Source organism: Schistocerca serialis, chromosome 4 (assembly GCF_023864345.2).
Source record: "Schistocerca serialis cubense isolate TAMUIC-IGC-003099 chromosome 4, iqSchSeri2.2, whole genome shotgun sequence".
Lineage (NCBI taxonomy): Eukaryota > Metazoa > Arthropoda > Insecta > Orthoptera > Acrididae > Schistocerca > Schistocerca serialis.
This window is the reverse complement of record NC_064641.1, coordinates 100743602-100770469: the sequence shown is the minus strand read 5'-3', so window position 1 is coordinate 100770469 and position 26868 is coordinate 100743602. Positions and strand designations below refer to the sequence as shown.

General features: G+C 40.7%; 1 protein-coding gene across 2 annotated transcripts in view; it reads left to right on the top strand.

Annotated features, from left to right (window-relative positions):
- Positions 1–26868, top strand: part of LOC126474895 (TBC1 domain family member 14-like) — a 332809-nt gene that overhangs the window by 270613 nt on the left and 35328 nt on the right. For both annotated transcript variants that reach the window (XM_050102389.1, XM_050102390.1), the window contains exons 4-6: positions 3254–3371; positions 11546–11677; positions 18298–18457. In XM_050102389.1, the coding sequence (XP_049958346.1) occupies positions 3254–3371; positions 11546–11677; positions 18298–18457 (410 nt within the window). The remainder of the gene's footprint in view (positions 1–3253; positions 3372–11545; positions 11678–18297; positions 18458–26868) is intronic.

Here is a 26868-nt window from a genome sequence, read left to right as displayed (position 1 = left end):
CCAGGGAGATGGTTGTTTGTGTTTCCATGTATACCCCCATACTGGTGGGGTTCAGCGCCACATCAGGTATCATGCGAGATGTGACGTACAGGGCTACCCTCAGTTTTCACCTCGCAATGCATCTCAGGGCCACCATGGCAGGTGTGAGCTCGGCAATGGCATCATTGCTGGCTTTCCACAATGTTTCGCGGAACACGCCCTCGTTGTCTTTGTTGCGATGCTGCCCGCTTCCCCTGCTTGAGTAGGAGGGCGGAGTGTCCACCTTGTCTTCTTGGGACACCTCTTCATGTGTGGTGACCCCTTTCTGCCGCTTCCATGACTTTAGGTAACCACAGCTGTGCACCGAGCGAGGTGGCACAGTGGTTAGACACTGGACTCGCATTCGGGAGGATGACGGTTCAATCCCGTGTCCGGCCATCCTGATTTAGGTTTTCCGTGATTTCCCTAAATCACTCCAGGCAAATGCCGGGATGGTTCCTCTGAAAGGGCACGGCCGACTTCCTTCCCCATCCTTCCCTAATCCGATGAGACCGATGACCACGCTGTCTGGTCTCCTTCCCCAAAACCAACCAACCACAGCTGTGCGAATTTGTGGCATGCACGCCACCACAATTTATGCATGCGGCCGTGGTGCCCCTTGGTTTGTTGCAGTTGCGTGTACCGTGCAGTTTCCCGCACTTCACACATACTACCGCGCCGGTGCAGGGCCTGGCTGTGTGTCCCACTTCTGACACTTATACCACTGTAATTGTGCCACAGGCTTCTGCTTCTTCTTCTTCTTCTTTTTCTTGCTGCAACCATTGCTCCCAACTGGTTTTAGCAGGAGCTCGACGGCGGCAGCAATCTGGCCTCTTCCTCCTTTGCTATGTCCTGACATTGCTATGGGCTAGTGGCTTAATTCCACTGTCAACTGTAATAAATCCAACTGTACAGCTTTTTCTTTGTCATGTTTCTAAGGTACGGGAAAATTTTTATCCCTCTCCTATAAGATTTTCTGGGTCATAGAAGGTTAAGTTTCTTCTCTTCACTCTCCTGTCTCAAAGGAAAGAGCTATTCAGCCTTCTACCCATTCCCCTGATATGTAATTAGCAGATTAAAAAGTGTTTTTATCACAAATGCCACTGTAGGAGATTAGATTAGATTAGATTCAGTTTTCGTTTCATAGACCCAAAAATGAGATGATTCTTGTGGGTGTGGATCATGTCAAAAAGTATAACATAAAGAACATAGGACATTTGAATATAATACTAGTCAGCAGGTTGTCACAATATGTGAGTACACTGAAATTGCTAATATTTACAGAATTAATACCCTGTGAGAATAAAACATAGTTATGCACTTTTACTAAGTTTATCATACACAAAATACCTACTCTTGACTGTTATGGCCAAGTGCTGTCAAAATTGAAATCTAACAGACATTTTTACTTCATCTGGTCCAACAGTCTCTGTTAAGATATTCATCTATAGAATATAAAGAGTTGCCCACTAAAAAGTTTGTTTAAACTAAGCTTTATCTGAAACTAAGTTTTTTTGTGGTTGCTGGCAAGGTATTGAAAATGTATATTCCTGAGTATTGGACCCCTGTTTGGATCGAGGTAAATAATTTTAGGTCTTTACATACATAATCATTCCTAAAATTGATACTGTGTATTGAACTATTGATTGGAAATAGAAACACATGATTTGTAACAGGTTTCATTAAGGAATAAATATACTGACAAGCAGTGATTAGAATGTCCGGTTCCTTGAACATGTTTCTACATTTACACCACAAATGCATCTTATTGGATGCTTTTGCACACTAAAATCTTCTGCTTGGTTTGACGAGTTACCACAGAATATTGTTGCATATGACGACATAGAATGAAAGTAAGCAAAGTATGTAAGTTTTTTTAAAAATATTTATATCTCCTACATCTGACATCATTTGCTTTGTAAATACAGCCTTGTTTAGGCACTTCAGCAATTCTGTGTTATGCCCCCTCCAACAGAATTTATTATTGAATTGTAATTCCAGAAATTGAACACTGTCCACCTTGCCAGCAACCACAAAAAACTTAGTTTCAGATAAAGCACAGTTTAAACAAACTTTTTAGTGGGCAACTCTTTCTATTCTATAGATAAATTTCGTAACAGAAACTGTTGGACCAGATGGTGAATTAAAATTACTTTCCATATGTTGCAAACTTTAATATTGGAGAGGAGGGAGTAGCAAAAGTATAGTGTTTCATGTAAGCTAGATGAAAGCCATTGATCATGTGATATGCAACACATCAGTCTACCAGCTTAACAGTTTGTTTCGCTACAATCCATTTACTGGTAATCAGTCATACTCTTGTTGTTTATGCTAGTACTGGTGAAGGTTTGATTGCAGATGACAATGACATTGTGTGCCACTGCACTTAGTATTTAAAATATACTCTCCTGTCTGGAGAATCTCCATCTCCACCAACATCCATCTTATTATATGATGCAAATTACTGACGCACATCCTAATCCAGTTGATTCCAAATTTAGAATTCCATTCATGTTCTGTTTTATTTTGCATGATTAAAACTGTGCCAGACTGGGACTCAATCTATAATCTTACCTTCTTGTGGGCAGTGTTCTTACCAACTTACGTGAACCAGGCACAACTCGCAACCTGTGCTCACAGCTGTACTTTTGCCAGTACTTCTCTCGTACCTTACCTTCCAATCTTCAAATGTTCTCCTGCATATACACTTTTAATTTGCCATGTGGTTTCCAAACAGCACACTCTCTGCTGCAGAGTGAAAGATTCATTCTGACATTGGTTCTTGTGTGGAATTGTCCTGAATTTTTATGTCAGCTTAATTTTCTCATTTATTAAAGTCACCCCTGAAGCCAGACCATCTTGCTTAATCCATATGTTTAAGTCCTTGAACAATATTTTGATAGATGCAATCTCCTTAAGCCAACGAGAAGACAAAAATCCATTTTCTTACTTGTGCTGTCTAAGCCTTCTTTCTAAGTTTGCTCTTCCTTTTTCCCCTCCTATATATCATCACAAAGAATGCTATGAGAAACAAAAGTTAAAGATTCAGAATGAGTAACTGTTTAAACTGTGTGTGTGTGTGTGTGTGTGTGTGTGTGTGTGTGTGTGTGTGTGTGTGTGTGTGTGTTTTTTGCTTCAACAGTAATAGGTTAAGGCTGAAAATACATTTCATTCTTGACAAATTAATGCCACCAGTCTTAAATTGTGTCATAATATTTTAACCGAAATCTTCCAGAGCTTAAAGAGGCGAAACTTCGTAAGAAGCAGCTTGCCCAGCAGCTGCGGCAGGAGGAACAGCTTGCACATGCAGCCCGCACTTGGAGTTCAGAGATTCTGCCAAAATGGGATCATATGTATGTATAATAATATTTTTGTATTTCTCCAGTGATAAAACCTGTACTCATCTGTTTTCTGTGGACTGTTTGTCTAACCAGTTGGTGATTACATACTAAGAATAGAGAGAGATCTGAGGAGACAAATATTACAATGTACATTCATGAGCAACTGAATTTGTTGCTGTATGTGCTGTTGTCTAGCATATCATAGGATCAGAAACCTTTCTTCCTTACCCCTCTAAGACAGTTTCTACAAGCCACTTCTTCTTTCTCAATGTGTATCCAATCCAATTTTTCATTTTTATTGCATTCAGTACAATTACTGAATATGAAACTCTTCTCAGTGCATCCCCATTTTTCTCTCTATCCATCAAACTAATTCTTTCCATCATTTGCCATGTTCGCATTTAAAGAACAATTTTCAGGACTTTTCTTTGATAGTGATGAAGCAGGGCAAGCATTGGCGAGGTTTTGGGTCCCTCAAAAAAGTCAAACATTCTATAGTGATGGTATCAATAAACTGGTCTCTCATTGGGAGGAATGTGTTCGTCACCAGGGTGACTGTGTTGAGAAATAAATAAGTAGAATAAAGAGTTTGAATGTTAATAATGTTTGTTTTATTTAAAAAAACTCTGTCATATGGAAAAATTCGGAGGCATTACTTTTCAGCCTACCCTCGTATTTATATAAATCTTAAATCTATTAATATATTTCAGCAAAAGGCAGTTTTATGAAGGGAAAAGTAATTATGAAGGAAAAAGGAAAATAGGCAGAAAATAATAGGAAAATGGTAAAGTAAAGAAATCTATTTACTGCAGTTTGTTTCTCCAGCATGCGGATTTATTCAGATCAACACTATAGAAGGCAGATTGAATATCTCCTTACCTAATGGCCCACACTTGGACGATGTGACCTGGGCTGCCAATAACTCCACATTCAAAGGTGCTTTTGATACATTGGTTTAATAAGTGGGATATGCCCTCGGTCCCATCAAGTAGTGTATTGTGCCCTTCATCGTGAAAGAATCTTCTCTTCATATTGGGGGGAGGGGGGGGGGGGGACTAGTAAGTTCTCCTTCATATTCTGCCCTGGCTCACGTTTCGTGCCAGATAGCCCCTCCACCCTCCACCTTTTCATGTTCATGCATTTGGAGACAGGGCTGTCTGTCTGTCTCTTACTACTAGGTCTAGGGGTCTTTTGTCCAGTATCCCCAGGATCTCTTCCATCATTGTAGATCTATATGCAACTGTGAGCAACAAATCTATGCTTGCATGTGCCTACTGAAGGGCCTATGCTGTCTTTACCTGTCTGGTAATAGCAATGAGGATATATATTTTTTTAAATTAATTTTTTTAAAAAGGGACCTAAACAACTCTTTGGTAAGAGTTCCACATTCTCTTGCGGGTGTTTACACCCAGGTACCTATATACTTCTATTCTCTTCACTGCTCATTTGTACTGTTTTTGTGTTTCATCACTCTTGATAATTTTCATTTTTGCAATGTTTAAACTATTTTGTGTGTTGCTAATCTCAAGTTCTCTGTACACCACTTAGTAAGTGTGTTGAGAAGTTCCAGTTGGTTTCATCTGGTTTTGCTTTGTGTTGACTGCTGCTGTTACGAGCAGATCTTTCACGTAGGTTAATTGTTGTAGTCTCTGGTGCTTCTTGTATCGTGAGTCTTGTTCAGTAGGGGCTTTGTCAGTATCCCATAATTATGGGCCATCTGTTGAGCAGCCCTTATGTTAATTGTTACTTTGTTGCTTGACACATTCCTGTTCAAATTTTATCTGTGTAGTAATCTTGGAAGGTGTTACATTCATACATGTTAACTTGCAACTCGTCTGCTTCAGCCTGTTGAACATTGTATAAATTATCACTGGAACCTCATATCATCATTGAAGATAAAATACTGTGTAATTGTCCATCAATTTACTGCATAAATGCAAAGGTACCTGGAGCCATGGCATCTTACTGTTGTTTTTTACACATATCTGTGTGTTAGAAAACACTTCTTGAGTCAAGGCCCCATTTGATGGAAACTGACGTCATTTTACATGACGGTCTTCACACCAAGGAAGGAATCATTACCCACTTAAAAATAACATATGAGTGGAGATTTGTTTTTGATTGTGTTTGACAGCTAACAGCCACTATACCAAGTGTTGAGCTTCCGCAAGTCATCTTGCATTTCACTAAAGTCTTTTGGCATTACAACCTTCTCACAGAAAACAATATGGCCTGCAAACAGTCTAATAGAAGTTCTGATGATCAACTAGTATGTTATTTCATTATTTTCCAGTTACACAGAATTCACACTTTTTTTTTTACCTTGTTCAAGTTACATAGTTTTCCCTCAACTTCACATTCATTGTAAAGAAGTGAAAAGTGGCCATTTCTGCCACAACAGCAGGTCCCCTGAGTCAACTATGCCCACTGATGTAAATCTGGTGATTGTGGAAAATTAGAAAACTTAGTAATGTTTTTTTGATGATAATCTGGTTAGGAATAAGCAACAAAACTTAAAAACAGTTATATGAGTAAAGTGAAATATTGTGTGGCATAAGCAGCATAGCTAAATTGTAGCACAGTTTTTTCTAGGTCTTCAAGTGATAGTTTCCTCCCCCCTTCCAAACACAAAAAATAATGTGGACAGAAAATTAGTGTGTTTATTCAGAACATATCACAGCTGTCTGAAATTTACAATAAATGTAACATAGTGTATAATTACAATATTTCTGAAAAAAATTGTATGTATTTAAAATTGTGCATGAATTGGCCCAAGCTGCTGATGTGGTGGTCATGTGTGCATGAGGTCTGCTTGCTTGTGTGTGTGACTGGTGTGTGTTTACCATGTGCTGACAAAGGCTGTGGCTGAGAGATTTATGTAAGTGTCTTTTAAAGATGCCTGTGTGCTACTTAATATGTCATCTTTATGGTAAGTAGCAATCTATCTTTTCCTACATTGTTGTATGTATTTAAAATACGTAATTATATGAAAGTTTTAGGCTAAATTTCATAAATAAATAATTATTTTCACTGGTTTCTGGAATCAGCGTAGCAGACATCCTGTTTTGTAGGATGGCAAAATATATTTAGCGTACCATACTTTCCAAGTATTCACATGTTATAAATCGTCAGCTTATGGGATGTGTGTGATTCTGGATTGTACAGGTCCAGGAACTGTTAACTTGTTTAAATGGAAATAATCTTTAATCAACCAACCAACCACTTGTCACAATAAATTAGAATAAGTTTTCTGCACACAACAATGGTGCTTGTACATTTTCAGTTCTGCTCAACTTTTATGAAAGCAGCAGAATATGACAGCCTTTGTGTCTTAATTGTGAGCTCAGCAATTATCTGTTACTTATGATACAAAATAATTCCATAAGTGTTCAGAATGGTTTTCACAATTCAACTTTTTAAAATATGTTAACAAAAACCACCACATCTGCCTTTCAACAATGTTTATTATGCTACAACTGGTTTCATTCTAAGTGAATGTCTTCAGATGACACTGGAAGTTGGTTGGTTGGTTGGTTGGGGTTGGTTGTTCCATTGATCAATTGCACGGTAGGGGTAGCCATTATGATGTGGAACGTGTCAAGTGCACAAGAAACGCACGTATGCGATTTCAATTTATTTTTGAAGCTGTTACTGCTGTCTGTCAGACATTTCATTTCATCTGGTAATTTGTCAAAAGTTTTTATGGCAGCATATTTTACCCCTTTCTGTGCCAAAGATAGGTTGAGTAAAGGATAGTGTAAGTCTTTCTTTTTTCTGGTTACCATTATAATCATGAATGTCACTGTTGTTTTTAAATTGGTTGATGTTGTTGAGAACAAATTTCATTGGTGAGTAAATGTACTGTGAGGCTGTTGTATGAATTCCCAATCTTTTAAAAAGATGCCTACAAGATGTGCGACTATGAACCCCACAAATTATTCTGATCACTTCCTTTTGAGCAGTGAGTACTTTTTGCCTAAAAGATTAGTTACTCCAAAATATTATTCCATATGACATCAGAGAGTGAAAGTATGCAAAGTATGTTAGCTTACTAATTTCTATATCCTCAACATTGGCAATTACTCTGACTGCAAAAGTTGCTGAACCTAGTCGCTTTAGAAGATCCAAAATATGAATTTTCCAATTAAGGTTCTCATATCTATGTACACCCAAAAACTTAGTATGTTATACCCTGTGTACTGACATCTGTTGATGTGTTATATTTATTGAAGGAACTGTACTTTTTGCAGCAGAAAATTGGGTGTACTGTGTTTTTTCAAAGTTTAGAGCAAGCCCATTTGCAGAAAACCAATTAATGACCTTTCCAAAGACCTTACTTGGAGTTTCTTTTACTGGATTAATAATGATGCTTGTATCATCAGCAAACAGTGTCAGTTCAGCTCCGAACTGTACAGCCTGTTAGGTTCTGTAAGTTAATTAGTTGTGCATCATGGTCTGACAATCCATTTACCACAGGGAAAGCATGTGTTTGTTTTTACATCCTCTTTCTGTACAAATACATTAATTATTAGTGTGCTGCTGTCTTGACCTATACTTGTAGGGAAATTGATCACTGATTCTAAGTTATATGTTGTTAATAACACTTCTAGTTCACTTTTCCTATCAGAATTATTTAGAAAGTTTGCATTGAAATCGCCACAGATTAATAACTTTTTTTATGAACAGCTCCCAGTCTCCTAATGGGTACCTGTACACTGTTGCTAATAGGAATACTACATTATCTAGCTGAAGTTCACATGCACAAACCTCAAAGTGCTGATTAACACAAAATTTGCTTACTTCTACAGTTTTTGTTTTATGAAAATGGCAACTCCTCCTTTATCCATCCTAGAACTAAACGTGAAAGATGCTAAATTATACCCACTTATACTGACACTATCCATGCCCACAGTTACATGGTGTTCAGACAGACAGAGTATATCAATCTCATTCTTATATTTGAGATCATCTAAACACACTAATAGCTAATCTACTTTATTTTTTATTCCTCTGATATTTTGATGAAGTAAGTTGATTCTGCCCTTAGCTTTTCGCCTGTTTACTGTACGTGAAGTGGAAGTTCATCAACAGTCTTCATAACTGATTCTCATTAAAGAGACTATTGGTGAGCTTTTAGTGTCACCTGAATATGTTAATTTCAATGAAACCAGTTGTGGGATAATATGTTGTTGTTGTCTTCAGTCCTGAGACTGGTTTGATGAAGCTCTCCATGCTACCCACTCCTGTGCAAGCTTCATCATCTCCCAGTACTTACTGCAACCTACATCCTTCTGAGTCTGCTTAGTGTATTCATCTCTTGGTCTCCCTCTACAATTTTTACCCTCCACGCTGCCCTCCAATGCTAAATTTGTGATCCCTTGATGCCTCAGAACATGTCCTACCAACCGGTCCCTTCTTCTTGTCAAGTTGTGCTACAAACTCCTCTTCTCCCCAGTTCTATTCAATACCTCCTCATTAGTTATGTGATCTACCCATCTAATCTTCAGCATTCTTCTGTAGCACCACATTTCGAGTGGGATAATAAGCATACCTGAAATATGGCTGTGGATGTTCTTAGTAATGTTGTACGTTACTCAGCTGTGTAGGTACAAAAGGATCAATGTTAGTGATCTAATTGTGCACATTATTTGAGTATGAATGAAAAATTTATTCATCTCCTGTCACAGAGGGAATATATAATTCCTGTCTTGGTAGCAACATGGCTGTAGTTAGATAGAACTAATAGATATTGAACTCAAAAATACAAAAATTTAATTTGAAATGCACAGAGATTATTGCTGAGACACACATTCTGCAGATGTGCCACTGGTTTCCTTATGCAAACAAATGTAGTAATAATTATCATTGAAATATATTTGTCTGAGCTAAGCGTGACTTGAAAATTGTCAGAGACAGTTTATAATTGTGGAGAGTGAAATTTCATGACTTAAGGAGGGGTCAACAAAAGTGTTTTAAATAATAAACAAATTTTGGGAAAAAATACTGTGTAGGACCACAGTGGCAGTCACTGGAACTTAATAAAGAACTGGCAATGTTAATTAATCCTTTGTTGTAAGAAAAGGTGGACTATTAAAACTTCAGGTTACTTAACTTTTGATAGTTGAAGTAGTCTTAATAATTTATGAAAAGAGTGTAATCCTGTAAGGGGGACAGCTGTAAACATGTCAGTTTGTTAGTTATTGGAAGATAGTTATTCTACATCAGTCGTTATTGTATTGCGTTGTAATAAGTGTTAAAAGAATATATTTTGATCATCACTTGATAATTAATGCATTTCCTTGCAAAACAAATTACCATTCATATAAAATTACAAGTGACATGTAATACCATTTATTGTGTAATTGATTATACACTCCTGGAAATTGAAATAAGAACACCGTGAATTCATTGTCCCAGGAAGGGGAAACTTTATTGACACATTCCTGGGGTCAGATACATCACATGATCACACTGACAGAACCACAGGCACATAGACACAGGCAACAGAGCATGAACAATGTCGGCACTAGTACAGTGTATATCCACCTTTCGCAGCAATGCAGGCTGCTATTCTCCCATGGAGACGATCGTAGAGATGCTGGATGTAGTCCTGTGGAACGGCTTGCCATGCCATTTCCACCTGGCGCCTCAGTTGGACCAGCGTTCGTGCTGTACGTGCAGACCGCGTGAGACGACGCTTCATCCAGTCCCAAACATGCTCAATGGGGGACAGATCCGGAGATCTTGCTGGCCAGGGTAGTTGACTTACACCTTCTAGAGCACGTTGGGTGGCACGGGATACATGTGGATGTGCACTGTCCTGTTGGAACAGCAAGTTCCCTTGCCGGTCTAGGAATGGTAGAACGATGGGTTCGATGACGGTTTGGATGTACCGTGCACTATTCAGTGTCCCCTCGACGATCACCAGTGGTGTACGGCCAGTGTAGGAGATCGCTCCCCACACCATGATGCCGGGTGTTGGCCCTGTGTGCCTCGGTCGTATGCAGTCCTGATTGTGGCGCTCACCTGCACGGCGCCAAACACGCATACGACCATCATTGGCACCAAGGCAGAAGCGACTCTCATCGCTGAAGACGACACGTCTCCATTCGTCCCTCCATTCACGCCTGTCGCGACACCACTGGAGGCGGGCTGCACGATGTTGGGGCGTGAGCAGAAGACGGCCTAACGGTGTGCGGGACCGTAGCCCAGCTTCATGGAGACGGTTGCGAATGGTCCTCGCCGATACCCCAGGAGCAACAGTGTCCCTAATTTGATGGGAAGTGGCGGTGCGGTCCCCTACGGCACTGCGTAGGATCCTACGGTCTTGGCGTGCATCCCTGCGTCGCTGCGGTCCGGTCCCAGGTCGACGGGCACGTGCACCTTCCGCCGACCACTGGCGACAACATCGATGTACTGTGGAGACCTCACGCCCCACTTGTTGAGCAATTCAGCGGTACGTCCACTCGGCCTCCCGCATGCCCACTATACGCCCTCGCTCAAAGTCCGTCAACTGCACATACGGTTCACGTCCATGCTGTCGTGGCATGCTACCAGTGTTAAAGACTGCGATGGAGTTCCGTATGCCACGGCAAACTGGCTGACACTGACGGCGGCGGTGCACAAATGCTGCGCAGCTAGCGCCATTCGACGGCCAACACCGCGGTTCCTGGTGTGTCCGCTGTGCCGTGCGTGTGATCATTGCTTGTACAGCCCTCTCGCAGTGTCCGGAGCAAGTATGGTGGGTCTGACACACCGGTGTCAATGTGTTCTTTTTTCCATTTCCAGGAGTGTAGTTACTAAGCTCTACAGTTCTCTTATTCAGCAATTTACATACAAATGAAAAAACAGTAGCCCAGTCTTCACAGCAGTGAGTAGATGGCAAGTGAACGCAAAAAATTGACGCTCAAATGTAAGACAGAAGTGCAGTTACCAGGGGCAGGGAGGTTGGGGGGGGGTGGGGGGAGGGGAGTATTCAGGTTTCAAATGTAGTATCGAGTCTACTTGCTACAACCAAAATGAATTACAGAAATGCTGTGTGTGGAAACGGGCAGGTAAAAGATATATGTCAATTACTTATTAAATGTAAGAACCGTAAGAAATATTCATGTCAAATTCGTATTTAAATATTATATACAAGATAATAGTTTGTTATTGTCACATTATGTTCTTGTTTGCCTTTTCAGGAAAAATTCAAGGAAGGCCAAAGATCTGTGGTGGCAGGGGTTGCCTCCATCTGTACGTGGTCGTGTATGGCAGCTTGCAATTGGAAACGATCTAAACATCACTCCAGAACTGTATGATATATGTGTTTCAAGGTATGAAATATTATATTCTTCTATTTAGATAATCTAAGAAAAATATGGAAGATAAGTGTCTAGACATTTCATGTTTTTGGCAACAAATGTTGAGATGATCTGCATGATTCTGTGTGGAATTTAAGTATACGGTCCTCCAATGACATCCTGTGGTTTTCATTTTAATCAAATAACATTGCTTTCCTTTCAACAGAAAAAAATGCATCTCAATGTGGATAATAAAATAGAATGTTATGCTGTGATATAGTTTTTGCATTTACAAGAGTAAAGTAAATTGTTGGTGGTACTTACATGTACAATATTTTACCGGCATATGACACAATGAAAGTGAAGTTCTAGCATATGTACTTGCAACTGAAAAATTGAACAGAAGCTTGAGGCTGTCCTGAATGAGTAATGAGCACATGTTTTCAGGTAACATCAATGAACTGCAAGAGATTTTGGCTGTAGGTCAGTGCATAAGATTGCATAAGATACATTTTCCTTTTGTTGACTTCAAGATCCACTGTGTAGAATATTTCTCCAATGATGACAATGACTGCTGCTGTGGAGAAATGTACAGGGTGTTCCAAAATGAATATACAGGTTTTAAGGCTTTGTAGCATTCATTACATTCAACTCACAGTTATAAAGAATACATCAAATGAAAGAGCAACTCAAAACAATTTTGTCTGTATACCTATGTGCAAAGGGAAGAGTATGGAAGGACAAAGAGTGTCCGAAGAATTTGTTGACCGAGTGAGAGTCTTTCACGCTTACCCCCAAGAAATCAGTTCAGAAGGCTAGTCATGAATTAGTACTTCCAGTGACATCTGTGTGGAGACATTTAAGGAAACACAATTATGCCCTTATCGTTTGCAGCTGTTAAGAGCTCTAAAGCCTTCAGACTACAATTTACGTGCCAGCTTTGTAAACGAAATGTTGCTACATGACAAAGAAGATTTTCTGCATCGTGTCATCTTCAGCAATGAATCGACATTTCACCTAAGTGGAAATGTGAACAAACACAATGTGCACATCGGCGGGTCAGCAGATCCCCACAAGATAGTGTAATTGCATCGAGACACCTCTAAATTGAATGTTTTTTGTGCCATATCCAGGCGGAAAGTTTATGGGCTTTTCTTTTTCAGTGAAGCAATTGTAACTGATGTTTCTTATCTTTATATGGTAGAACTATAGCTCTTACCTCAGTTGGAAGAAGCTTCAACAGAATGTTACTCAGCAGCAAGATGGTGCACCGCGTCACTGACATAACTCAGTATACGATTGGTTAAATGATGTTGTACCCGATTGCTTGATTGGCCAGATGACAGAGCTTGTTTTGCATGACCTTCATTTTCACACACGATCTTAGGCCATCCAATTTTTCTCTTTGAGAGTTAATGCAGGATCATGTGTGTGTGTCTCCGCTACCAGCTGATCCATGCGACCTTAGAAACAGCATTGTTGTAACAATTTCTCCAGTCACACTGATCAAGATTTGGGAAGAACTCTCCTATCGACTCTGTGGGCAACAAATTGTGCTCGCATTGAACATTGACGAGAAAAGCGGTCTGAGTTGCTCCTTCATTTGATGTATTGTTCATAATTTTAAGCTGTATGTAGTAAATCATACAGAGCTTTAAAACCTGTATATTTATTCTAAAACACCCTAAATTTCCAGATTAAAGTAATACTGTTCTACAGAGTGAGTGATAAAAGTGTGAACTTAAAGATGTGCAAGAATATATGTGTGGTGTTGGTAGTTTGAAGCAAGCTTTTTCTGGCTAATGCTGCTTAGAAGCCAATGTGCCAACTTTAGGGACTTCACATGACAGATGGGTCATTATGAATAGTGTCATGTGTTTTCATTTAACTACCACTGTGTTTGGCATTTAATCCAGGACATACATGTAACATCGAATGAATAGGAAATTTATACCACCACCTTATTTTTCCCTGCTGCGTAGGTTACAAGCTGTTAAATCTTTGTTTACCACCTGAGTCGAGCACCACCCAACAAATGTATATTAGTTACTTTGGCTATGGAGATGTATTGCAGAAATGGTAGTATACATAGTAAATTCCAGAAGATTATTCGTAATTTTCGGCCTAAAGATAAAAGCCTTAAAAGTACTTGCCAGTCACATCAAGATTTGCATGCTCAGAACATGTTTGTAAGCCTCTCCAAGTTTTGATTGTTTAATAAACTTGGATGGAGAATTGGGGTAAAATTATGGTCCAATGAAAAACTCTTGAATTTCCAGCCAGGTAGCAGTGCCTAGATACTGCAGCGTTTTGATGAGTGCTGTACTCATCTTCATCTGTAGTTTGCTCCATAACCATGGAATTTAAATTTAGGTGTTGTCCTTTCTGGAGGTATTCGTATTGAGTGTAGTCTTCTACAGAAATTTAAACAGCCTCACCTGCCACCTGCAATGCAGGCACTTTAATCTATGATTTATACAGAAGTTATGGGCAGGGGTAAGAATCACATAAATGTCATTCGTAATTAAACCCACACCCCATGAACCATGGACCTTGCCATTGATGACAAGGCTTGCATGCCTCAACAATACAGGTAGCTGTATTGTAGGCGCAACCACAATGGAGGGATATCTGTTGAGAGGCCAAACAAATGTGTGGTTCCTCAAGAGGGGCAGCAGCCCTTTCAGTAGTTGCAAGGGCAACTGTCTGGATGATTGATTGAACTGGCCTTGTAACATCGACCAAAACAAAATTGCTGTGCTAGTACTGCAAACAGCTGAAAGCAAGGGGAAATTACACCCACAATTTTTACTGAGAGCATGCAGCCTTACTGTATGGTTAAATAATGGTGGCATCTTCTTTGGTAAAATATTCCAGAGGTAAAATAGTCCCCATTTGGATTCAGCAGTAACTGGTGTTCTACAGATTGGAACTTGGAATGTCAGATCCATTAATCAGGCAGGTAGGTTAGACAATTTAAAAAGGGAAATGGATAGGTTAAAATTAGATACTGTGGGAATTAGTGAAGTTCGCTGCCATGAGGAACAGGACTTGTGGTCATGTGTATAAAGGGTTATAAATACAAAATAAAATAGATGCAATTCAAGAGTAGGTTTAATAATGAGTAAAAAAAATAAGAAATAGGAACACGGAAAAGCTACTATGAACAGCATAGTGAATGCATTACTGTAGCTAAGATAGAAGACACAAAGCCTACACCCTCCACAGAGGTACAAGTTTATATGCCAACTAGTTCCACAGATGAGGAGGAGATTGAGGAAATGGATGATATAAAAGAAATTATTCAGATAGTTAAGAGAGACAAAAATTTAATAGTTATGGGGGACGGCAATTCAATAGTAGGAAAAAGGAAGAGAACAAATGGTAGTAGATGAAAGGAATGAAAGAGGAAGCCGCCCAGTAGAATTTTGCACAGAGCACTTGGTTTAAGAATCGTGAGAGGAGGTTGTATATGTGGAAGAGAACCAGAGACACTAGAAGGTTTCAGATTGATATTATATGATGGTTAGACAGAGATTTAGGAACCAATTTTTAAATTGAAGGACATTTCCAGGGGCAGATGTGGACACTGACCACAATTTATTGGTTCTAAACTGCAAATTAAAAGTGAAGAAACTGCAAAAAGGTAGGAATTTAAGGAGATGGGACCTGTATAAACTGCAAGAGCCAGAGGTTGTAGAGCATTGCAGAGGTAACATTAGGGAACCATTGACAAGAACAGGGGAAGGAATATAGAAGAAGAAGAAGAAGAAGAAGAAGAATGGGTAGCTTTGAGAGATGAAATGGTGATGGCAGCAGAGGATGAAGTAGGTAAAAAGAAAAGGGCTGGTAGAAATCTTTGGGTAACACAAGGGATAATGAATTTAATCAATGAAAGGAGAAAAGATAAAAATAACATAAATGAAGCAGGCAAAATGGAATACAAATGTCTAAAAAATGAGATCAGCAGGAAGTGCAGAATGGCTAAGCAGGAATGGTTAGAGGGCAAATGTAGGGGTAAGATGGATACTGCCTATAGGAAAATTAGAGAGATCTTCAGAGAAAAGAGAACCACCTGCATGAATATCAAGAGCGAAGATGGAAAACCAGTACTAAGCAAAGAAAGGAAAGCAGAAAGGTGGAAGGGGTTTATAGTGTGCCTATACAAGGGAGATGTACATCAGGGTAATATTATGGAAATGGAAGAGGATGTAGAGGAAGATGAAAAAGGGAGAGAGATAGCCATTTGACAAAGCACTGAAAATCAAGAGTTGAAACAAAGCCCTGGGAGTGGACAATATTCCATTAGAGCTACTGATAGCCTTGGGAGAGCCAGCCATGACAAAACTCTTTCATCTTGTGAGCAGGATGAATGAGACAGGAAAATACCCTCAGACTTTAAGAAGAATGTAATAATTCCAATTCCAAAGAAAGCAGGTGCTGACTGGTGTGAAAATTACTGAACTATCAGTTTAATAAGTCATGGCTGCAAAACATTAACACAAATCCTTTACAGAAGAATGGAAGAGCTGGTAGAAGCCGACCTCAGGGAAGATCAGTTTGGTTTCCATAGAAATGTTGGAATGCACGAGGCAATACTTACCCTACAACTTATCTTAGAAGGTAGGTTAAGGAAAGGCAAACTTACGTTTGTAGCATTTGTAGACTTAGAGAAAGCATTTGACAATGTTGACTGCTATACTCTCTTCCAGTTTTTAAAGATGGCAGGAATAAAATACATGGAGCGAAAGGCTGTTTACAATTTGTGCAGAAACCAGATGGCAATTAAGCGTCGAGGGGACACAAAAGGACACCCGTGGTTGGGAAGGGAGAGAGTCGGGGTTGTAGCCTATCCCTGATGTTATTCAGTCTGTATATTGAGCTTGCAGTAAGATAGCACCTTAGCTCAGAAACTAAAAACATGTTGGTGTATTTGGGCCGCCACCACTGGGCAATGGTGACCCCATAGTGATCTAGTTTTCTCATCCGATCAGCTTTTCTGCATGCCCTATTGTAGCTGAAAAGTCTCAATGTTTCTTTTTGGAATCAGTGGTAGATTAGTTTTGCAGCATTGGCACTCTGCATATACCTTTTTTTATGACAACATGGTGAATTACATTAAAACTGTTGTCTAATAAAAGTTTCGAAATTTGTTTTTCTCATTTTTTCTGTTAAAACACTGAATATTGTGGCAGCATATTACTAATAAAGGATTTTATGCTTCATTCTGTGTAACAGTTGCTGCATCTCATGATTTGTAGCAAAGTGTTGGATTTTGTCAGTGTCTCATGCTAGGTTTAGCCAACAATTTTCTTCATTAACATTAAACATAGCCACATGGTGTAAGATTAGTTCTGGTTCAAAATATTTAATTTATGAATTAAAACAATTTGATGAACAGTTGATGTTGACAATGATTGAGCTTTGTGTTGATCAAGACTATTAAGGAAGTGGTAAAATCAGTTCACACTAGACAGAACATGAATGGGACAGAACAGTGGCAAAGTCTACAAAAAGTTTCTGCCCTGTAGTTTAGATGACATTCACACCTGCTTTCTTTCGATTGGAATAACAAAAAACGGTTGTAATGGCTCTAAGCACTATGAACGTAACTTCTGAGGTCATCAGTCCCCTAAACTTAGAACTACTTAATCCTAACTAACCTAAGGACATCACACACATCCCTACCCGAAGCAGAATTCGAACCTGCAACTATAGCAGCCGTGTGGTTCCGGACTGAAGCGCCTAGAACTGCTCGGCCACCTCAGCCGGCTTGGAATAACATTTCAGCATTCTAAGAGAGAATACTCTGAAATTTACATTGGTTGTTACATGTCCTCTCACTCAATCGGTACTTGTTGTCACTTGATTTGATCTGAGTTTGTTTTTGAATCTGTTCTACTACTGTTTGGTGGTTATTTACTGCTAGTGTGTTTGCTTTTTCCATTAGTTTTGTTCTTACATACTTCATTATTATAACTTGTCATATAATTCTCGCTGCATACATTTATAGTGCTGTTTTTCTGATAACTCTTTTTCACTTGATGACTTTCTTTGGTACTAGCAAAAGTCATTGTTACAATTGGCCTTCTGGTTTTCTTCACTTCAGGATTGCGGGCCAGAAGTTTTAACTAGTGTGTCATGAGACTATGGCTGTTAGACATTATTTAATACCATAAGCCATTGACTGTTGTTTGTGAAATATTCCGTGATCTATTCATGGATTGCATTGTGATGTATAAATAGTCTGACATATAGCAGTACCCTAACACACTAAGGGTAGTAAAATTAATTACAAAATGTGTGGTACAGTTAAATAAGCCAACTGAAAATGTATTTATTTTCACCTTAATCCACTTGTACCATTTTCAAATAAATGTTTAGGGCTTAAGTCTTTGATTCCTACAGCACTACAATAATGGACGTTGCCTTGAAAACTTGTGTGCTCAATCTGATATCAAAACTGAAAATTCTTCCCTCTGATATTACCCATTTAGTTCATTTTGTAATAACAACATATTTCAACTCCCATCCTCATCATTTATTAAAACATCAACTTTTTTTTTAAGGAAACTGGTTTGCATTTAAATTTCACTGAGCAATACTTAAGACAATTCAAAAAATGTTTGACATCACGCTTTTCTTTGTTTCAGGGCTCAGGAGAGACTCCGCGTAGTTTCTGAGGAATTGCAGCAAGAAAATCAGCAACAAGATGTAATAGATGGAACAGATAGTCCAGACAAGGAATCTAGTGTTGAGCTTATTCAACTGGACATATCACGCACATTTCCAAACTTGTGTATTTTCCAGAAAGTGAGTTTCATTTCTCTCTCTCTCTCTCTCTCTCTCTCTCTCTCTCTCCCCCTCTCTCTCCCTCTCCCTCCCTCTCTCTCATTTGAGGCAAATTCCTGTCTCATTCATTGATTTGTTCGTTCATCCATTATTCGTAGTGTTCCCTAGATCATATCATGAAGGAGAATCTTCAGAAGTATGAAACAAGATGATCATTATGAAAGATAAATGTGTGTAAGAAGCTGGTAATGCCAGGTGTTAGTGTTATCAGACAGAAATTTGAATTGTCAATTTTGCTGGAGGGCTTGGAAACAAAACAGTCACACACAAAGAAAATATGCATATTCGCCCTTCAGAATACGAGGCACACGGGCCCTGACCTACAACAGCTGTCTGGCTGAGTGTCCATTCACAACTGCCCTCCCTCTCACTGTGGTACGTCCCATTATCCGTCCTTGGAGGGGTGGTATCCCGACTATTGCCCCACAGATCAAATAACTCGATAGAGGGGGCAGTACTTTCCAGCGACACAGGCGTGTGTAGCGACTGAACATACTAGCTGCCACAGAAATAAAAATTTCTTTCCAAAATGACAGAAGTCATGCTGAAGTGCAAAGGCGAACATATGGGTAATTGGTGCCTGAGAAGCACAGTCTCATAAACCAGGAATACATTGAAACACAAAAAATACTGAAATTCACTGTGTCTGCTCCAAAGTAATCACAGAACAAAAGAAAGAAAGCATCACTTCACTCGGTAAAGGACATAGCTTGCAGACTGATCTCTTGAAAACCCCTTGGGTTGTACAAGTAGTGGTCACTCACACCATTCTGTTGTGTCCAAGGTGTACTCCTCCAATTATAGCCAGCTTTCAGCATAAGTGTGGCATGTTATCTTCCCATACTATGACCAGTGTGTCAGGCCAGGCTGCACATTATGACTGGGGAGGCTGTCCACTTAGCCTGCTGCTGCAAATGTTGTAGGCAGTCAGTAGTCAGATGGCAAAAGATCTGGGACCCTAGCTGCAGTAGATACCACCTTGTGAGCAAGCTCAGTTTGGCTGTACCTTGATATGGCTGGGGGTTGCTTGAGGTGGCAGCTCCAATCAGGAAATGATTTGGGGTGATGACTCCAGGGGCAGAAGGATCACAAGATAATGATGTGAGAGGATGAAAGTTCAAGCAGGCCTCAATTTTACAAGTCAGGATTGCCAGCTCTTCCAATGTTGGACATAAGGTTCCCATCGTTCGCTGCAAATGGTATTTGAAGGATTGAACTCCTGCTTCCCATATTCCACCAAAGTGTGGTGATGCTGGAGGAATAAAGTGCCAGTCAATGCCTTCTTCATATATGAAGTTTTTCACGAGTGACTGCTGACAATGACTGCTCACAGCAGCTTGTAATTCACAGAGTTCCCGACTAGCTCCGATCAAGTTTGTCCAATTGTTTCTGTACAAGTTTTGGCACCTGCCCTATTATGACACAAATCTTCTAAGGGCTGATAGGAATCCTTCAGTAGTCATGTTGTTAACTAGTTCAAAATGCACTGCTCGTGTCACCAGGTAGTATTTTTTCTTTAATTTGGATTGCCATGAGCCAGTTTTCACATAGAATGGTCCTGTGTAATCAGCCCTGCAGTTGGGGAGAAAGACCTCGTAGCTTCTACATGTGGGCATGACAAGTTTCCCATGAGTTGATGTGCAGGCTTTGTCTTTAATTGCTGACAAGTCATGCTCTGATGCAGACACATGCCGGATTGCATTTCATCCGTTAGGTGTCCAATATTGCTTCCAGAGAGATGTAGGCAACTGTTGACATTCCTGCTTGGGAAAGGTGACGATGTTAACTTTCCACTATCAGCCATGTGATATGATGGTGAGGTGGCAGTATGAGTTGATGCTTCTCACATAATAGATAGGCATTTTGTGGCCTGCTGCCAATCCATAGTAATCTCGTGTCATCGAGGATAGGATGCAATGATTTGAGTTTGCCATTTTTTTTTCTACTAGCTTGTTAGTCTCCAGTTAGTAGATTTCTGTAGCATATGTGGCTTCTTGCACTCTTCTGATGTGCTGTAGCAATACATCCTGCAGTTCATTATGAGACAAGTAAGCAGTTCCTCTTGTTTCCCTTGCTGTTTTGCAGTAACTAATAAATATGATACAGTATGACATCATCCTCTGTAATCATGACAACGTCAAGCATTGACAGATGAGATCATCTTGGATTCTTCTGCCAAGGTGATGAAGAACATTATCTCTTTCTTCTGGCAACTCCTGAGGTGCATAACCACTAGAGGCATCTAATGCAGGCCATGAAGTGACTCTTCTGTAAGCCAGGCTGGTCCTTCCGTCCACAGACTGTTTTCTTGCAGGTCTGCAGAGCAACACTCCACATGAAGTCAGATCAGCTGGGTTTTCCATTGTAGATATATGGCTACATACCACAGCTGCTGTGGTGTCCTGTATCTTGTAAACATGGTTCCCCATGAACGCTAACCACTGTGTGGAGCTGCAAGCCATGTCAGCACAATGGATGAGTCAGTCCACAGGTAAATTTGTTCAATATTTATACCCAGAGAGTGAAAAACATGAAAACATGCTGCAGTAGTCATGGAGGGAAGAGAGCCTCCATAGAGTTCCAAATGAGGTGCCACCCATGTTTTGGAGCTCAGTAGTTTGACACATCTGACTCTATGCTGATTAGTTGATCATACATAGATACAAAATCCATAGGCCTTCTCTAAAGTGTCACAGAACCCATGGATTGTATGCTGACAGGTGTCCCTCCTGCAATGACTGTACAATCAACACTAATGTTGCCTGTCATGTGAATTTCACTGTACAGTGTCTGCCACAAGTAGTGCAACTCTAGAGACAAGGGCTCATCCTTTGTTAACTTATGCTGCCATAGACATTGCAAAAATATCTTGAATGTGATGTCAAGGGGCTAATTAATCCCAGTGGATTAAAAATAGATGACCCGACAATCATTAATTGGTATTGGTGCAGTGGTGAAGATCTATCACTTCTCCACAATATTCATTGGTAAGTGTGATTGTCATCCACTACCAGAATTGTTGATACTCCTTATGCATGTCTGCTGTGAAGGCAATGCGATGCATGCAGAAGCATACTGTTATAGAGCACAAATCCTGTTGGACCTACTATTAGCAAACCATTTAGTGACAAATTCATGCTTGTTTTGGTGTAAAAGTCAAACTCTTCCCTTGTTTTAGTAGTCAAGCTGGCTTCCTTAAGGACAGCGTGATGTGGCATGTAATATGAATTGGCAGCTGTCATGACTGATACCAAGCTTTGGTTGTCTCACCAGAATCTGAGAGAAGCAGTGTGGAAAGAATTGACTAATTGACTTGGCTCTTTGTGAAATGGAAGATGAACAACGAATCTGCCTGTGGAATGTTTAGTTGTGTGTTCCACAAAGTGTGCTTTGCATTGCTCCTCTTCTTTCATCATTACAACGTTATTTAATTCTTGTATCTCCCGGAATTTCTTTAGGAATGTTTGAATATCAATGTCAGTTTTTACAAAGCATAGCACAACCGGATGCCTTGCCGAACTGTTGTGCTCTACCATTTGATACTGCCCTGACGTAACTGAACATAGTTATGTCTCTTGAAGCACAGGATGATCTGTTCGTATGGAGATAGTCCTCTTCTTCTGAATATGTGGACAAACTTCTGATCCCAGCAACACATTGATCTTACCAGGTGACCAAATTTCTGGATCAGCATTCAGTGGATAACATGAAGTTGTTTATACTGGAGTTGACTTGAACAGACACACTGTGTTTTGTTTCTAAGAGGGTTGCACCTATTCCTTGTCCTAGGCATTGTGCACATGCTTTCGATATAAAGCATGACTGCCTCCCAGAATCTAAGAGAGCACGACAAATTTGCCATGTGCCACTGCTATCTTGCAACCTTATTCTTGCTGTCGCAAGCAGCACTCATTTACCAGAGTTGACTTTCAGTGAGCAATAACTAATGCACTTGACCGATGTATGCCATTGTGCTTGTGTTGCATGTCAGTTGGACAATCTTTCCTCATTCCATCTTCTGTGTGTTGTATTTCTGCATGTAGCAATGTGTGGTGTCGTCTTCGATTAGCATGACAGCGAACAGATCTGCAACTATAAGCCCTATGATCACCCTTCAGACAATTGTGGCACAAATTGTTGTGCATCACAGTAGCTTTGGGTGTGGTACGTGTGGCCTTCCTGAATTTGCTGCATTTTGCAATGCATGAGGCAGGTTGCATTGGACACATGCAGTACTAGCAGCAATGTAGGCTTGTCTTGAATGCCCAAAGTGCGTGGTGTTGGAGGTGTTCTGCTGTTTGTTCCCAGATGTACTGTGCTGTAGTGTTATTGTAGCCTAGATGATATCCAGCAGTTTGCATGTATTTTCGAGAAAAGTATACATCTCTTTGAATGTCGCAAAGCTATTGGAACTCAGACTGGCTTCAGATACTGTTCTTGTAGACCAGTCAACCTTTTCTATAAGGAGCTGTGATGTAATTGTCTTGCAAGGATACATCTAGTTGTACTGCCATGATGTATGCACATCACTTGCAGCCTTGTTAAGTAGTTCACAAAGTTCACTTGCACATACCCTTGTCATTGATGGCAGTGTTGACAGTTTCTTCCAGTGCAATCAGTCGAGAGTTATTGTATCTGTAGCAAACCATATCAATAGCTACACTAAAATTACTGCTGGTTACTGGAAGAGGAGCAATTACATTGTGAGCCTCACCTGTTAATGAACTAAGGACATAGTTACATTTAGCAATGTTCTCTAATCCTCATTATGTACCCCAAGACTCACAAATGTCATAAAAGTACCTGAAATGCATTACATCACTATTAAAAGATGGCAGTTTTTGTTGGGTAGCTTGATGCTATGTTTTGATTCACTCGAGGCAGGTCCATTGTCACCTGTGTTGGCATAATTCCTCTGCATTGCTCCGTTTTCTTGAAACTTCGAAGACCATATTTAGAAAGTTTTCCTGTCATCAGCATGTACGTCTATATCTGCAAACAATTGGTGCCGTGACGTCTTCATACTTCTTGGCAACTGTTCTAGCCTGACAGTAATATCGAAAGTGTCAGATTTCCCTGTTACGTCAAATTTGTTTGTAAACCTTAACAACTGTGTGAGGCTTGCTTTTGCCACTGAGCATGTAGTAACAAGCTTCTTTCTTAACACTTCATCGGTCATGGAATATTAGTGGTAGCATGCAACAGCAGAAGGAGCAGTTAGGACGAGTGGGAATTGATAGGATGCGGGGTAACAAGACTAGGTACTTAGCTTATAGATGTGCCATGTCGATATCACTGGCTGCATAACCATGGTGTTCCATTGAAGCTTGCCACTGCTGTTCCACCGGTGGATGGCTGCTGCTGCATGCTACTTCTTGGAATCCATCACAATCCGACCTTGATGGGCCAAAATGTTAGCGTGTACAGGTGGAAATTTGAATCGTCAATTTTACTGAAGGACCAAGAATTTAAAGGATGGTCTAAGCATTTGGATCCTTTCAGATTGCAGTGAATGAAAGCTCTTATTATCGAAAACAGTCACACAAACAAAGAAAATATACATACTCGTCGTTTAGCATAAGAAGTGCGTGGGCCACAACGTATAACAGCCGCCTGATCAAGTGTCCATTCACATCTGCCCTCTCACCGTGGCATGTCCTGTTAATCACCCTTAGAGGGGTGGCATCTTGACCATTGCCTCACAGGCCTCTCAAGTCTCCAGTGACTCAGGCAAGTGTAGTGACCAAACACCTTGTACAAGATTATTCGGTATTGTTACACTACTATAATTTTTGGAATGATAATGGTTTTGAAAATAGACGCAATTATTACCCCTCTGTCCAGATATTTTTTTAATAGCATTCACAAGTCCTTTGGTGTTAAAGGAAATCTTCACAAAGCACATTTGTCAAGTCTGTGCAACAGAGTATCTTCTTCCTGAGAAATTGAATTAGGAAGTTAGGGCCTATTGTCTCAAAAATGTTTTTTCAACAGGCAGTTGTGTCCCCCCCATCCCCCCATGCGCACAGATGCACAAGTGTGTGCACACTGTTAGAACATTATCAGTATGTCCAACTTCTTAAAGAGCTGCCTACAAGAGGTTGTAGACTGGACACCACATATTACCATAGCTGCATGCTTCCGTACAGCACACATTTTTCCTCAAAGGAGGATTACCTCAGAATATGATATCAGTTAATGACCACAGGAAAAGTGATAAACTTTTTGACAGTCTCATCTCCAAACTCTGATATTACCCGTAATACAAAAGCTTTAGAACTTAGACACTTACGATGATCTGTAACATGTGACTTCAAGTTTAGGTATAAACATGTAAAAGTTTAGAACAATGTTTCATATTTTGATTCACCCTCAAGCACTATTTCTAAAAGTGTGCTCAAGTCTTACGTTGTACTGAATTGCATGTATTGTGCGAGTTCAGTGCCAGTCCATTATCAGATAAACAGTTCTTAATTTTCAAGAAAATATATTATTATTACATTTTTCAAGTCTTGGAGTTTCCCCATCACATGTAATTATAACACAAAAATTTACATTGTTGCTTAAGGTAACTATTTCTGCTTCTTATATATGGTAGTGGATCATTTATGCCTATCATTAAAAAGACTCAATATCTATCCATTTGATATAACTGTTTGGATTATTAACAACACTGAAGATACTGTTTCATAATGCACACTCTCCAGATTTCTTAAGGTAACCTTTTAGTTAGACAGGATGAAACCAGTTACCAGCAGGATCTATGATAGCATAATACTTGAGCTTCTCTAGGCACATAGCAAATGATGTGACAGAAATAAGATTATGTGGCCCTCCTTCCTTTCCGGGCTGCATACCTTCCCTTCCCTTTCCGCATCCCTCCCCGTCCCCCATCTTCGCCCCCCCCCCCCCTCACCTCTGTCTCTTTCCTTCCCTTTCTCCCCCTCTGGGAGTATGGTTTGTGCCTACGTCCGGAGACGGACGCTCGAAACTGTTCCAAATTCCTTGCTTTTACACTTGCAAGACCTCGTCCTTCCTCTGTCCTTCTCTTTTCCTTCCCTCTTCTCCTTGCCCTTTTCTCCGCTGCGGCGTTTGAGACCCCCTTTTCTTTCCTTTCCCTTTCTCTTTTTTCCTCCCTGTGCGTGTCTGAAGGCCGACCCACGCACTTCCATGCGTAGCCGGTGACGGGGTAACGCGTAATTCCCCGCCCCGGGTAGACAGGTAGGACACGTACATACCCCCTGGTAACGGCCAGGCCCAGGGAGGGGTGATTACCCGAGCTGATACCTTCCGAAAGTGCCGATTGGTCCCTCCGTCCGTTTGTCGGGAGGTGTGACCTGAGGTGTGAACAATCACCTAAGGCGGGTGTGCCCTCGGTGAGGGCCCCCACAAGGGAGGAGCGCGCCATCGGAGACGCCGGTAATCATGGGGGATTCTTCCGCAATGGTTTCCTCACCTTCCACTATGTCTGCTCACAAACGTAAGTTCACTGAGTCTCAGCCACAGACGGTTCTTCCATCGTTGCCACAATTCCTTGTTGTTTCTCGGTCTGACGAAGGTCACGACTTCTCCATGGTCAACCCTTTCATTATTCAGAAAGGTGTCGACGCAATTGCGGGTCCTGTAAAGTCTTGTTCCAGATTACGGAATGGTACCCTGTTGTTAGAAACACACAGTGCCCTCCAGGCTCAAAAATTGCTGCGTACTTCCCTGCTCCACACCTTCCCTGTCCGGGTGGAACCGCACCGTACCTTAAATTCCTCGCGTGGAGTCGTTTATACACGCTCCCTCAATGGATTGTCTGACGAAGAAATTCAGCACTACCTGTCTGACCAGGGCGTCACTGCTGTTCATCGGGTTATGAAAAGGGTTGACTCGAACATCATTCCAACCCGCACTGTCTTCTTGACATTTGACAAAGTTCAACTCCCATCAAAAATCAAAGCAGGCTATGAGATAATTTCCGTTCGCCCTTATGTCCCAAACCCTACGCGTTGCTATCGATGTCAGCGGTTCAATCACACCAGCCAGTCCTGTTCCAATCCGGCCAAATGTGTTACGTGTGGCAAGGATGCCCATGAGGGTGCTTGTCCACCTCCATCCCCTCACTGCATCAACTGTATGGGTGACCACGCTGCTTCCTCTCGAGATTGCCCCGTTTTTAAGGATGAAAAGCTCATCCAGGAAATAAGAGTGAAGGAAAAGGTGTCGACCTTTGCTGCTCGAAAGTTACTCGCCAGTCGACAGCCCACCGTGCCTCAGAAAGGAAAATACAGCACTGTCCTTGCTTCTCCTCGGCCAACAAAGGAGGCGGCCACGCAGACTTGCGACCTCACATTTAGTACCACGGCCAGCGCAAAGATCGCCCGTTC